Here is a 15,232-nt window from a genome sequence, read left to right on the forward strand (position 1 = left end):
GCTTCTTACATAACAGTCTCCCAGCATCCACTTGCCTCACTGTAGCATGGCCACATTCACTACACCATCTTCATTACTTCTAATTATTTGTAAGTTTTCCCTGCTTCCATCACAAAGGTAAATGCTTCACTTAGTCACTTGGACTGTCAAATCCAGTGTTTCCCACAGTTGCTAGTTTAAAAATCTTAATAAAGATTGCCTGCTGAAATTCATTATCGAGCCAAACGATATACTTAGATCACCATACACACTGGGAGAGAATCATAGTCACCAACGTTGGAAAAGACCTCCAAGATCATCTACTCCAACAATTTGCCTACCAGCAATATTTCCCCACCAAACTATGTCCCTTAGTACATCTCCATCTCTACATTAATATATCTTCCAGTCAAAATTCTTTCTTAAACTATTTATACATGTCTCTCACTTGATCACCAGCGTGAGAAATGCATGAACAGAAATAGATAACAGTCTTTCTTTTGTACTGGACTTCCCACCCACTTAGCAGGCATCGTTTCCCCCCATTCCTCACCCGTTTCAGTGCGTTGAACAGCATTCATTTCAGGGATCCACGCTGGTGCTAGTATCACTGGATACAACATGTTCTTCAACCTCATCTCAATACCTAAAGGAAAAGCAAGACTCTTTCAGTTGTGCTTAGGTGACAGAGAGACTGTCTCCCATTGAAAAGGCAGCAGGCCTGTAAACAAGTCAGTTCATTGACCACCTAACATACAGATCATGTACAGTCATAAAGACTCCAAACTAAAATCCACTCCCAGCTAATACCAGAATTTTCACAGGGCAGTTTTAGGCTATTTAGTACCCGTGTGACCTGGCTATTGCTGTACATAATCCTTAAGGAAAGAAAAATTCATACAATGAGACCACACTGAGGAATTGTCTCCTGAATTGCTTAGAACAATAGAATCACTCAGCATGTCTTAATGCTCTTTCACACCTCTCGTGTTTGCAGAGTTATACATGCTTGGGGAAAACACACAAGATGTCAAGTCATGAGAGTTTACTTCCTGGAAATATTTCAAGCTGTGGATTTCACAACTGAATTGCTTTCAGTAAAAAGGTAAGTCATATCATGTCACTCCTACGACTCAAAACCCCACAGAACAACAACAGAAAAAGACAGTAATTTACTTTTATTCCTTTTGGACTAGCTTTTCTTCTTACCCACTTCTGTGTTCCCTACAACAAGCTTGGCATTGGGATATTGGGATTTGAGCGCCACCAGCTCCTGGAGAGTTGCAGGCTGAATCCACATCACACGTTCACCTTTGAAACACACCTGCTTCTGCTCCTTGTTTCTCTGAGTCTGCAGAAAGGGAATGCAGAAGGAGTTCAGGCCCTACACTGACTGGAGTCTCCAACACTGGAGTCTCCACACTCCCTTCCCTTTAGAGTGCTACTCCAAAAATAAAAAGACAGGGATGAAATACAGAGGGAACTAATCTCTGATGTAAGCCAGTCGGCCTCTACTCTTGCTATACTGAGTGGAGAAAAGTTGGTGCATTCAGGAGGTTATCTAGTTCAGACATACATTCAGTTATTTCCTATAATTCCTGCTTCTCTTTCTGCACTTTAAATGGATCACAGGGTCATTAGCTCAGACAGCTGTTTTTATAGCAGAGATATACATATAAGCTAGTAAAGTGAAATCCACATGTCAGCAGCTGTTCCCTCTCTTGATAGTAGCCAAAAAGGAAGGCAACCCAAGAGCAGATACACCTGCTGACAACAGAAAGTGCAGCCAGTTGGGGCACATTCTTAACCTGCATATCACTTAAGCCATCCTGACTGGCAAGGGTCTTTTATAAAGAGGGAAGTATTTATGTCCATGCTGCTTCATTTCATCATCAGCCATCTTTGGAGCTACCATTTCATCAGGACATTGAGCACTGGCAACATTCAAACCCTGTGTGGAAAAATGAAGCCAGTGAACCACATACTATTACTTTTTAAATTAAATTACCATTAACTCTGGTGGGAAGATTGGTTCCTGCGTAGGGTCCAATGGCTGGAACTCAGAAGAATCAAACAGGCTAGAGGACATCATTGTCTATGAAAGAGAGAATGCAAATAGCTGGAGGAGAAGCAGAGGAGAAAGCTATCCACATACGTCCTTAACTCATTTCTTTCTTCAGTCCAATGCCTCTTACTGTTTCATGCAGCAAACAATGACAAACAGTGAAAAGATACAACCAAGTCCCAGATTTTCCAAATCAGATTTTTCCTGATCAGCATGTCAGACCAGAAACCTAAACACACTCACAGGTTTTTGCCTCACAGGTGTTATCACATTCACATTGATGTGCTAAATGACAAAGGTACATTTTAGGAGGTGAGACGGGCATGAAAATTAAATTAGTCCAAACTCCTCTGCATACATTCAGATGACAAGCACTGGGCTTTGGAACAGAGTAAAGCAAAGTTAGATTCACAAACACTCAGAATAGAGGATAAAATAGTTGAGTACCCTACCAAGTTCTCTTTTTCATTCATGCAGCAGCCTGGGCCATTGGCTTTTCCTCCACAGCAACCTCCATTCTGAAGAAGAAACAAACATACCTCAACTTGACTGGGCAAAACTAGAAAACTCAGACTTACACAGGATATATTCCTTCCCTCTTACCAAACCTTGGTCCCTGAAATTTTCAGTAACACGCTTCTTTTAATAATGTTGATAAAATAACACCAAGCAGTCATTAATTGCTGGAATATTCCACACAAACCTGGATGTTTCCTAACAAGGAATCCACAAGACTTTCTTGGAATCTTCCAACAGTTTTGTTATAGTCTCTCCTTCCTGAATTCAGTTTATACTTCTATTATATCATGCTCTAATTACTTCTCTTCAGTCTCTACCATTTGTACCTCAACTGTTACATAAAATGTGATGAGCTCTATCAATACTACATTGCAAACTGAGGTTATGGCTATTGAAGTTCAGCTTACCATGCTGTTTTCTCCCTTACTACGACAGCATCCAGTGCCATTGGCTACTCTGCCACAGCAGTTTGAGTCCTGTGGGGACAAAAAACTGTTCTGAGAAAAAGGGCCGTGTTCCCAGAAAATGAAGCAGAATTTATTCCCTTCTGAGAGAGTTCCCTCTCCCCACTTTCCTCCTGACACCTCTCTTCCAAGCTGGAATCACAGCCCGGTATTGCTTAGCATGGAAGCCAGGTTATCATAGCTGTGTCCTTATTCCGCACCTCTGATAATTCTTTTTTTAGTTTCTGCTATATCTTACTAGAGACGAGAGAATCAGAATGGCGCAGATACTCAGGTGTTGGTGAGCTATGATAAACTGGCATAACACTGTCTACTGTTTTGTTCCCTACTCCTTGTTTTGAGTACTCACTGGTGGTCATGCTTCCATGGAACATCTACCTCATCTCCATGATCATCTTGCTGCACAACAACAATCTGCTCATCAGCTCATATTTTGCATGTGAAACAAAGACTACCTCTGACTCCACTGATTGCTTTGTATTTATTTACCCTGAACTTTGTATCCCATTCTATTCACCAGTCTTAGGGTTATAAAATCTTTCTGAAATTGATCATAATCTCTCTGTAATCTCTACCCAAACTAACTTGGCATCATCAGTGAACTTATCTTCTTAGACCACTGTGCTCTCTTTTTCCAAGCTTATTCAAGGATATCTCAACAGCTTTATTTCCACAGCAAGCTGGGACATCACAGCAGCCACACTCCACCAGTGACCTTCTTCAATTGCAAAAACACACTACCTCCTACCTGCCATTTCCTCCCTTTTCACCAATTTCTCATCAGCACACTGAGCTTACCCCATGGCTGCTTATTCTCTTTAAAAGCCCTTGGTGAGACACTGCTGAAATCCAAGTAAACTATATCAACTGCACTTATAAACCACTTCTAATGAAACTCACTCCTGCTTGCTATCTCTTGCTGACTGTATTTTTGGATAATGAAATGGCATTAACAGGTTGCATTCTAAACTGTCTTTACTTTTGATATTTAATAGCAGCATAGCCTCATGAGTGGCTAATAATCTTACAAAATGAGTTGGTTTTGCCTTTTCAATGCATAAAGTGCATACAAGGTTTCAAAAGTCAAAGCTGGGTCGCAGCATGTGTTTTATTTTCCTCCAACCCACTTCAGTTCACGCTGTATGTCAATAAAAGAGAAAGCCAGTCACTCTTTTATGTTTTGAACATTGTCTGAAGCCACTTACTACAGCAAAAGTCCTGTATCCCTCCAGAATGGGTCTGTATCCTGTACACCGACACAAGTTCCCTGTATAACCAAGAGACAAAGGATAAAAATTAGCATCATTTAGCTGAATAATAATTCTGTTAGAAAATTATGTTGTCCTTCACCGTAGCTTGTCAAATCTAGACTAAGCTAACAAAAATATTGGGAGGAAGAATGTTGTTCCAAAATTATTTATGAAATCTTAATATCCTTTTTCACCAAAGCCTTCAATTGAAATTAATTTAGAAAGAAATATTCTGCCCTATTCAGTATTCATTTACCTCAGTTGTGCAAGTCAGCAAATCAACTCTCTAGCCTCCAGAACTGCAACGAGATTGCTTTCCTTTGCTTCTGACTTCCTCTCAGGCTGCAGCCAGAGGCCTCGTAACAGCTCTAACCTCAGAAGCAAGAGCACCCTCTCAGATAATTTCAACACTTGGATTCTGCCCTACTCCACCATGTCTTAGTCCTGGCATCTGGCCCAGATGCTGTCACTCTGCATGCTCTTGTGCCCAAGATGAATTGCCCCATCACAGGATGTGGAGGCTCTTGTAGGACCCAGAGGCACTAACCACATAATAACTAACCACATACCATGTCAAGATCAGTAAAGACCTGATCAGAGAATGAGACCACTTATCACTGCTTCAGGACAACAATGAGCTTCCATGGGATTTTCATAGGCCATTTTTGTTCTCTTTATAGCATCTGACAAGTCTCCCAATGGAAAAGCTGGTACTTAAAATCTCTGTCTGTCTTTAATGAAATATATCAAACAAAGTTGAACTCCTGTCTTATTTAGGAAGACAGGAAAACAGCATAGGTTGCAGCTCTACACAATGTGTGTATTACCTTGGAAAGCATCTTCTATGTCCTCCATTTTGGGCTTGGGTTTGTTTCGAAGCAATGTGTACATGGACATAACAATGCCTGGAGTGCAAAAGCCACACTGGGACCCATGACTTTTTGCTATTCTCTCCTGAAAAGTAACAGCAACCATCAGCTTGTGATGTCAAAGTGAGCTCACGGTTGTGCTGATTTCTTTTTCTGCAACATTTCTACTTAAAAAATAGAAACAATCTCATTAGAAGAGCTGAAACAACCACCAAATATTCTTCAATAAGATGGGTCGTGTAGTCTGTGAAGAAGACTTCAAAAGAGAGAGCATACAAAAAAGCTTGCATCTAGGCTTCAGACTCCCAGAGTACTTGAAAATAACCAGAAGCCTCCAATAAAACAGGAGCTCTTCAGAATTGCCATGCTAGAAAGGTACCTGTACAGACCTGAGTCTGAATTTCAAAGCTTAGCTGGTTAGAGTCATCAGAGGAGGTAGGGAAAGAAGGAAACAAAGGTCAGACAAGCTGTCATTCATTCATGCATGACTATCTTATTTTTCTCCTTGTTCTTTACTCTCTGATTGATGTTGGCAGAAGTCCTACCCATTGTACAGACTGAAACGAATTAGTTTCCTGTAAAGGAGCGTATTTCCAGCAGTGCTGAAGTCTAGTTCCGTACAAAGTGCAATACAACACTTTGCCAGAAGAGCAAGTCCTCACATTCCAATCACTCCTTCCTACCACTTTGGATTCCTAGCTACAGAAGAGCAGAAACCAAGGTCATCCTTGGAAGGCCATAACAGAGCCAAAACCTAACTCAGATTTCCTGGCCTTTCAGCTGTCATCTTTCAGTATACAGGTTTCCAGCACAGTGTCATTTTTCCTAGTTTCTGATGCAGGATGTGAACCAAACAAAGCCCCACAGCCCCAGAACAAAAGTGTTAACATTTTGGCTAAGATAACACCAGTTAACTTACTGGCTTTCTAGCCATTCCTGCAAGTACACGAAGAAAAATCTCTTTCTTTTAGCATTACAATGAAGGTCTCAGTGTTCTAGAATATCTTCAAACATAAAATGAAAATGTGAATACAGGATTCAAGTTAATGGTGTTAATAACTTACCTGGACTGGGTGCAACCTGGACTTTGTGTTTCCTATGCCTTCGACAGTAGTTACAGCTACATGATGCAGAGCACAGATAGGGAAGAGGCAAGCATTGGCAGTATGGTGGCTAAAATGATAAATTAAGGTCTTTTCATTCAACAGTGCTGTTCAGCAGAGGAAAAGGGGAACCAGGAGGGCTGAAAGTACTCAGAACCCATGGCAGCAGACACAGCAGGTGAGCTTCAATAGATGCAATGCATGCATTACAAGTCAAATCCTACAGCACCTATTCAGACAAGGTTCTTAACAACTTCACTTGAATTTTAAACTGATTATGCACAAGAGGATTTGACCTAAAAAGTTAAATGCCATCACTGCATGAAGCTACTGCATAAGCTACAGAACATTTTGCTTCACCCTATGTTGAAGGGTTCAGATTGCAAAGGATACAGGATTTTCTTCTGGAAGGGATCGTACTTGGATATCATAACAGTGCAAGCGCCACATCCACCTTCCCCACAGCCCAGTTTGGTTCCACATAGGCCCACTGAGAGTACAGGAATCAAGGAAAACATGAGGGACGTTGGCAAAAGCCCTCTCCAGCAGTTGTCAATCAAGTCTTAGCAACAATTTCTTGCTGGAAACAAAGTACTCATATTTTTCCTTCTTAATAAATTAACTTAATATGGGCAAGGTCTCAAATGTTGGCATGTAATCTTAGAGATCAACATCCCAGAACATTTTCGAGATTCCCAGTTATCTCCTTTGAAGCTATTTGCATTCATTGTTAACAACTTTAGGCATAAAAGGTCTAGAAGCATACACTGGCACAAAAGACCAATACAACACAAGCCCACTATTTTCCCTCTTGAACTTGATCAACCCAAGATACAGACAGGCAAAATAGGGCTGCTATAGCTCTCCTTGAAATCCCAAAGAGATGAATGATTTATATCTTTGTACTTATCTCAAATTCCAGACAATTAGAACTCAGAAGCGAAGATGAAATAAGTATGCACAATTCTATTGAAGGAGTACACCATACAGACATGAAGGATCAATAATATGTCCACTCCCAGATAGTTGAGACAAAATCTCATTAAGCATGAAGTGACACAACTTACTGAACTAGATCTAGTAGAGGCAGCCTGGTCATCACAGTGATGTCTGCCCAGCTCCTGAAGCAGATCTGACTCACATATCACCAGCTTCACACAGGAATCAAACATGACTTTTTGCATCCAGAAATACACCCACAGTATGCAACAGAAACTCTTGCCTCTAAATGTACACTGATGGATCATTCTAACCTTGCCTATGATAAGTACATCATAGGATAATCAGATTACTCGTTATTACCTGTCCAGTAACATCCAAATTACAGCTCAAGTGGCTCTAATGTTTTGGACAGAAAGCTCTTATCAATTTTCATGAAACAGAGCTAAATTTCCTTCAGGTATACAGTCATCTCTATATTCGTATCTGCAATATTCTAATAGCAATTCTGAGATCTCCGTTTGTAGTACTAATAACTAATTTCAAGTTTGCGTGAAGTTTATGATTTAAATTTTTTCTGTTCTCTAATCTCAGAATATCTGCTGTAATCTTTCCCAGCAAGAAATAACACCAGACCATGTGGAACATCACTCTGTCCAGTACAGTAAACAATGATGAAATGCCACAGGCAAAGATTTCCATCCTTTCTTATGACATTGGATACGTTTTCTTCGAAGATAGGTCAGCAGAGTTGTTTCTGGGTCCACATCTTTTTCCACCACCTGCAAGAAGTAAAAGGTACTTTTACAGACAGAAAACTTTACAACACTGACACAAGTGAACAAGTTTGGTCTTTCTGCAGCCTCACCAAGAATTGCAACCAGAATTATTGGTGAGCAGAGAAAGAATGAATTGTTTTGGACTCGAGTGTTGAGTTCTTGACATCTCCACAACATGCCTGTCATCATTGGAAAGAGACTCTGCAGAACCAACCAGTAGAAACCACACGAGGACTAACAGTGCTACAGGTGAAATAGCAAATACCATCCCTGATAGTGTGAAATCAATCGGTGTTACACTGGTAACTACCCAAATGTAGGAATGTAAAATTATAATAGAACAGATTTTCAGCCAGCTCTATCCATTAGTGAGAAAAATATTAGCAGTTCACAATTAGATATAAAATTAGATTTTACTTGGACCTCTACCCCATGGCCAGAAACCAAAGTCTGCTCTTGCCTCCAAATGGCAGCAAAGCTTGTCTTCCTCTTTCACTGTTATTAATAGTGTGTCAGATTCACTGTGTGCCAGAACATAATCATGTATTCTTGGCTCTTAGACTGTGCAAATCCTAAGAAAAATAGTTACTGCTTTTTAAGCTAAATCTCACGTTGGCAAAGACATTATACATAAATTAACCTTTCCTGGTTTTGAAGGGCAAATCAATACAGAGGCCACTTGTGTAAGCCGTTTTTCTTGCTGATAAAACACCTTCACACCCTCTGTACTGCTTCACTTTAATGCCTTTGACACATGACAGGGTTATTCTCAAGAGACAAGGTTCATACTTCCTATTTGAGTCCACATTTTTACAACCATCAGATAAAGTCCACTGCTACAAAACACAAGTGTTAGGGGGTTATTTTTGGTTGCTATTTGTCTTCCTTGAGAAAAAATAATCTTACTCTTGCACTGGGGATAATCTACAAGGAAACAGAGTCCATTCTTCAAGCTCAGGGATGTCTCACTCTAAAACATCCAGCATCCGTGTTGCTTCTATTCAAAGCAGGGTGACCCCCATTCTGTACTCTTTGTACTCTGTACCATTATGTACTCTTTGGTACATACACTAAGAGCATGTATTTGCCCTACTCTTGGCTATGGACAACAGGCCTTTCATAAACCTTTCACAGATCAAGAGCCTTCCCCAGCAACTCACGTCCTTACCTTAGCATCCTGAGCTCAGCACCTTCCCCAGGGCTCCATCAATGACCATAGCAAATCTCTTTCAAACAAGTATCCAAAGCTTCAGAACAGTTTTCACTATCCTGTGATTAGTTCTAATAAAAACATCTCAAATGTTTCTTGAAAGTTTCCAAAAGCGCTGCATTATGTACTCCAAACGAGCAATAGGTTTTGGCCAAATGGCTCCTTGTCAGGAAGTTTTTAATAAGAAATGAAACATAAGCCTAAGTCTTCATTCAGCAAAGCACTTCACCACTCAGCTACACACGCTTCTAGTAAAGTACTTAAGTAAGTGCTGAGTTCCATCAGAGCCAAATCTTTGCCCAATTTTATCAAAAAAGTGGCTTCCACTATGCAGAAAAACACCACGATAATCCACACTCATATCCCATTCCAACTAAGAGCCCAGTTTTATGCCTCAGACAGCTCAAATCCTTCCACTGGAGCTGTCAGAGACTTGGGATCAGAGAGAGCTCAGGTGCAAGAGTTCAGAGGATGTTCTGGATTAGACTAAATCTCACACATGAGAGCATGGAGCAATTTCTCTGCACTCACACTCGTGCTGGGGCAATGTTTCTTTATGGATCTCTCTCGTAGATCACACAGTAAGACTTTATACTTCTCCTGCCTTTTTGTTCATTGGCATTGATGCAAGCTCTGTCCTTCAGCACGTCGTTCCTGCAGTGGTTCATTACACTCGCCTGCTGTGATTTGTTCTTAAAATATTTTATAACCACATGGGTGAGGACAGCAGCCTCTCTTGTCTGATGCCCAGAACAATATGATTCATAGCTCAATATCTAATCCATCAAGACAGTTCTCGCTCACCTCCCTCAGTGTCCTCGTGCAGAAGGAAGCTGAATTACACCCATTGTCTTCAGCAAGATTAGGACCAGCTTGTTTGGATACTGCTATTAAAGGAAGATTTCTTCTTTGCTAAGCTGCTGGTTTGCTCTGTTATTGTCACCTTTTGAACCAACCCCTGCCTTGGTAAAACAAATCATATTGAGGGCTACATCTTGACAGATCTGAATTTGTGGATGTTGCTGCATACGGTAGCTTAAATTTTAATCAAATGCCATTTTGTTTAACGTTAGGAAATCTTCAAGAGGGCGCTGATATCCAAATGACCTCTAATAAACTCATGCTGCATTGCTGTGTTTGCACTATGCGCCTGTTTTCTACTCCGCACTCTTGCATTCTGTGGATTTTTCCAGAGAGGTGTTGAGCTCATTTCCCCATGATTTCAGGTACAAAACTTGGATCTCAGTAAACAGCTTTCATTTGAAAATGTCTCAGTCCCACCAGATGAGGGGGAGATGCGCAGAGAGGCAGCTGAGCTTCCTGTCCTCTGCTCCTGCCCTATGGGAAACTAAGGACATGCAGCAACAAAAAACAGCAACAGTTCAGGTCTCTTTGTCATTAGAGCATAAAACATCTAAACTAGCCTTCCAGTATCAGTAGTTGAGCAAGGTAAAGAAAAGAGCAAATAGGAAAAGACTCTGAATTTTCTCAGTTGACCAAAAGCAAGCTAAGCTTTCCATCAGCTACTGCCTGTAAATGAGAAAACAGACTTCTTTCTGAACAACTCCTCTGTTAGAGGCAAGAATAGAAGGTGAAAGGTTTTAACAGCAGGTCAGGTTGGTCAGCTGTAAAAGTCCCTGAGGATCTTGTGGTCTGTGAACGGGCATTCCTGAAGTCAGTTAGAGGTTTCAAATTCATTTACTAGGGAAAAAGATGAAAGCAGAAATGAATAATCTGAGCATAGCCACGTGATGTGAGTCTACTGGTCATGAGAATGCTTTATTCTGCTTTAAACCATCTCACTGAAAACTGTAATTCACTGTTTATGTGAGGTTCAGAGGGTCCCAACGCTCAAAAATCCCAAATTTTGTCTGGTTCCAGCCGCGATCATATGTACAAAGGCTTTGGAAGATCTTCAATGTGGATTCCTACAAAGACCTGCTCTTAATAGTCAGATTAAGAATACAAATACAGAGAGTGTTAGAACTAAAATTGCATGCAACTTGCGTGAGACAGACTTGCCAGCTGAGGAAAATAGTACTGCTGCTATTCATATTATGTACACCTAGAATAACAGAATGGCTTGGGTTAAAAGAGACATTCAAAACCATTCACTTCTGACCCCACTCTCTGTGTGCTGTTTTCCATGATATTCCAGGCACCAACTTTGCGTTAGCCGTGTGCCAGTGGTTACTCTCAGTGAAGTAAACAGGTGTTTAAAATAAACGACCCTGAATGTGAAGTATGCTCAGCTGCTCTGAGGAGAGTTTTCTTGATATTATATTACAGACCGGGCTAATGTGAAAGTAGAATTAGCTACCGTGAAAGTGCCTATCTTATCAACTGCCTCTTATCATGCTGTTTTGTGCCATTACAGAATATCAGCAGCCCATTAACAATGCCAAGCTGCCACAGATTCATAAAACAGGGACCTTTCCCACTGGCCGTGCTATCACATTCTTTCCAGCAAATTGAATGGAGCACACAGTTAGGACTCAGATGGATGGAGACATACCCTGACTTGCTACCTGTTATTTCCCCGTGGACTTCCCACCACCTCTTTCATTACATAATCTCTGTTGACACAATTGGATAGCCAAATAAGTCCAATTCTGCCTCTCAGACTGGCACTTACTGGAGGTGTAGCTCAAGCCACTTTGGCAGCACAACAAAGGAAGGAACGGAAAATGAATGCCACTGGAGGCTGAGGGAGGAGCACAACACAGGCAGCCTCTCCTCCCTGCTCAGGTGGAACCTGCGTCCTTGCTAACACTGTGGTCCCACGTGCAAACAGGGAAGGATACTGAGACAGCCTCAATGTGTAGAAGGAGCTGGTGCTGCTTGGTACCATCATTGGTCCCTGCTGTTTCCCTAACCAAGGACTGCCAAGGTCAGATTGTGATAAATCCCTGTATACACGCACAAGGCCAGCTCCAATGCAGTTTTGCAAACAGAGAACTGCAGTTTCATGACAAGTGCTGAAAAGCACAAATGGAGATGTCATTCACAGCAAGCTCCCTAACTTCAGGGCACAAAAAGAGATACGGAGGACAGCAGACATTGGTTGGTTTCTGCTGCCAGTCTTCAGGGCTGAAACTGCTCTTCCACCCATTCTGTGCCTCACCAAACATAGAATCACAGAGTCACAAACATTGGAAATGACCACTAAGATCACCAAGCCCAACCCCAGCCCATCCCCTCTATGCCCACTGACCACATCCCTCAGTGCCACATCCATAGGATTCTCACAGAACCCACTTGGCGCAGTTCAGCCTTTTCTGCTTTACTGATTAGTGTGCATTTTCTTGTTTCATGTGTTAATCTGCTCCAGGAGGATGGACTTTTCTAGTGATGTACACAGAACAATGCTCCTGTAATACTAGAGCAACCTCACAATGCTGAAGTGTCTACTACCTCTGCGTATAGAAACTTGTTTATTAACACTTCATATATGCCACCAGTGACACACTGGTTTTGAATTGTGGAAGGTCTGGCATCAGAACAACAATTCTCTTCCACTAGGTTGTACCAGAAAAAGAATACAAGAAAGAAAACAAGAATAAAAAGGATACTTTGCCCGTACTGGGCCTGCACTGCCGTGTGTGTGGCAACTCCCTACAGTGAGACTGAAAAAATCTCCCCATTCACCCTCTGATAAGGCAGGTAACACTGCCACACGAGCCATGCTGAACTGTGCAATCAAAGCTTCAGGAATTGTCCCCTTCTTCACAGAGGCTCAGAAGCAGGGTTGGCTTCTACATCAGTGTTACATGCAAGACCCCTCCAATAAAACTATAATCCATACTATGCACACTTCATTCTTCAGCCAGTAGTTGGATACTTAGGGAACTCTAAACACCAAATGCCCCAGTACATTGGAAAGTTCAAATTCCAATCTATACTGGGACCCATATTCATAACTAAAACACTCTAATTGTAGCAACAATCTTAGCCACATTTACACGTGCTTAAATTAGCAGGAAAGATCAACAAAAGCAAAATGGATAGGAATCCTGTGCCAGTCTGCAGGGCGGTGGGGTACAGCTTTTTAACCAAATAACAATACTGTGTCATCCCCTAAGGGACTGAAAGCTAATTCAGAGAGGTGTCCTGGGAGAAACTGCTCTAAGGTGCCCAGAGGGCAGCCACCTCCTGTAGGCACCAGCACTCCTTTGGTAGCCATCAGTAGGTGATGTGGGTGACTTTCAGTGCTTCCCAAAGAGTGTCAGTCAGTGGGGTTTAGATTGTGAACAGTTTGCCAGCTACTTAAATGGGAATGGGATGAGTATTTTACTTGCATCTCTTTTAGAAAACAGATGTCAGAATTTCTTACTGAACATAGGAATTACATGTGTGCTCTCATCCGAATTGCTTTTTCCAGATCTGTTGTAATTACTGAAAGTGCTTCCATTAGAAATGCCTACACTAAAGCCACTGCATCTTTTGTTTAAAAGTAACAGCCAACAAATTTCAAAGGTAAAATGAAGGCTACAAGGAGATTCTGCTCTCTGAAAGATCCACAAACTAAGGTCAAAGAGGAGAGAAAAACCACTCAGCAAAGCAATAAATAGTCCTCACAACTTAATATCTAAAAGCCACCAAGGCGTTTGTGCTGGTCTTAGAAAACTTCTGTGGTAGAAAAGCCAACTAGGAAAAAAAAAGGTAATCAGCCACAGCCCAGGAGCAAACCAAGCAGAAAGCTGGAATCTTCCTTACCTTTTTGCCATTCACAAAGAAAACAAGCTCATCCCCTGTCTCAGCTGGAGCCATCCCGCACACCTTCCAAAATTCACCCCAACGGGACCACAGGTCACCCCTCCAAGAGCAGCCCTAACCCGGCAGGGAAGAGAGCAACAGGACAAGCAATGTGAGTCTGTTTCAAGAATGCCTTGAGTTCTACATCAGCACCCTGTGAAACCCCATATTATATAAGGGCCAATGAGGAGGCGTGCCAGCTGCTTTCGGTTGGTGCTTCTGCAGCAGCAATGACAGAAAAGGAAGGAGCAACATGGCCCGCCCCTTTATATAGCAATAGATCGGCTCAAATCACAACTCAGCTGCATTGCTTACACACCTCACTGCCAAGCTCGCAGGAAGAAGAGCGTGCCACTGCACCAGTGCCAGGAGTTCACAGCCTTTGGGAATACAGTGCAGCCTGCAGGGAGAAGGCAGGGGCTGAGGGGGGATAAGAGTGTTCTCCCAACCTTACTGGATATTGACAAGAAGAATAACCCTGCTTCCCTTTCTGTGTGCATAGGCACTCACCTGGCAGTCACTGCGCAGTCTATCCTGAAGGCACGTGCCTGCAGAAAAGCTCCTCAGACAGGACATGCCTCATTTTCACAAGTAAGATGTGCAGTCTCTTAGTACCAGCTTAAAACTACACCACAAAATTGCACAGTTCCAAAAGCTGGCAGAGATTTCCTAACACGGTACTTAACCCTACCTGCTCCATTCTGATTTCAGCACCCTTGCTTCCCACCTTCAGCACAGCAGCCTTACTTGTTCCATTAACTTCCTGGCTTGAAAACCCTGGGAGATAACTACATCTTCCTGACAGCAACACCTCTGTCCAATTCACAAGACAACAAAAGCTAATTAAATCGCTATTTTCAGAAGCAGTCTTTCCTACAGTGCTTTGGGAGCGTGTCAGAGCAAAGACAATATGCAGATTATCTCATGTATTCTATCCATCTGTCCCCTGGGGAAGCTATTTTACAGCAAGTGCCAGCCGCTGTCTCAGCACTTAGACGCTCAGTTTGCTGAAAGCATTGCTCACAGCAAACCTGTGTTTGACACCGGTTACCTTGACCCATGCTTGCAGTGAACCTGTGCGTAGCTGAAACAGTGCTGACACCTGCTGCCTGGCACCTCCCAGAGCGCAGTGAGGACGTTGGAAACGTGGTGCTTTCCTTCAGAATGCTGCTGCTGCTTCATATCGGGGGGTACGTTTACAGGAGCAAGCATCACACAGCAAGCATCCATCTCAATATTAGTCTACATGAGCTTAAAATATTACTGGACTATTTAAATTGTTAACTAACAATTATTACTC

At 42.0% G+C, this 15,232-nt stretch overlaps 1 protein-coding gene across 1 annotated transcript in view; it reads right to left on the reverse strand.

Annotated features, from left to right (window-relative positions):
- Window positions 1-14,077, reverse strand: part of XDH (xanthine dehydrogenase) — a 39,681-nt gene extending 25,604 nt beyond the window's left edge. Inside the window, exons 1-11 of the mRNA XM_072331981.1 lie at window positions 13,894-14,077; window positions 7,913-7,970; window positions 6,643-6,739; window positions 6,211-6,319; window positions 5,105-5,231; window positions 4,233-4,294; window positions 2,971-3,039; window positions 2,497-2,562; window positions 1,988-2,074; window positions 1,189-1,330; window positions 533-625 (exon numbers count right to left, since the gene is read on the reverse strand). Of these exons, the coding sequence (XP_072188082.1) occupies window positions 533-625; window positions 1,189-1,330; window positions 1,988-2,074; window positions 2,497-2,562; window positions 2,971-3,039; window positions 4,233-4,294; window positions 5,105-5,231; window positions 6,211-6,319; window positions 6,643-6,739; window positions 7,913-7,970; window positions 13,894-13,947 (964 nt within the window). The 5' untranslated portion in view covers window positions 13,948-14,077. The remainder of the gene's footprint in view (window positions 1-532; window positions 626-1,188; window positions 1,331-1,987; window positions 2,075-2,496; window positions 2,563-2,970; window positions 3,040-4,232; window positions 4,295-5,104; window positions 5,232-6,210; window positions 6,320-6,642; window positions 6,740-7,912; window positions 7,971-13,893) is intronic.
- Window positions 14,078-15,232: the final 1,155 nt, after the last annotated feature.

Source organism: Excalfactoria chinensis, chromosome 3 (assembly GCF_039878825.1).
Source record: "Excalfactoria chinensis isolate bCotChi1 chromosome 3, bCotChi1.hap2, whole genome shotgun sequence".
Taxonomy (NCBI): Eukaryota; Metazoa; Chordata; class Aves; order Galliformes; family Phasianidae; genus Excalfactoria; species Excalfactoria chinensis.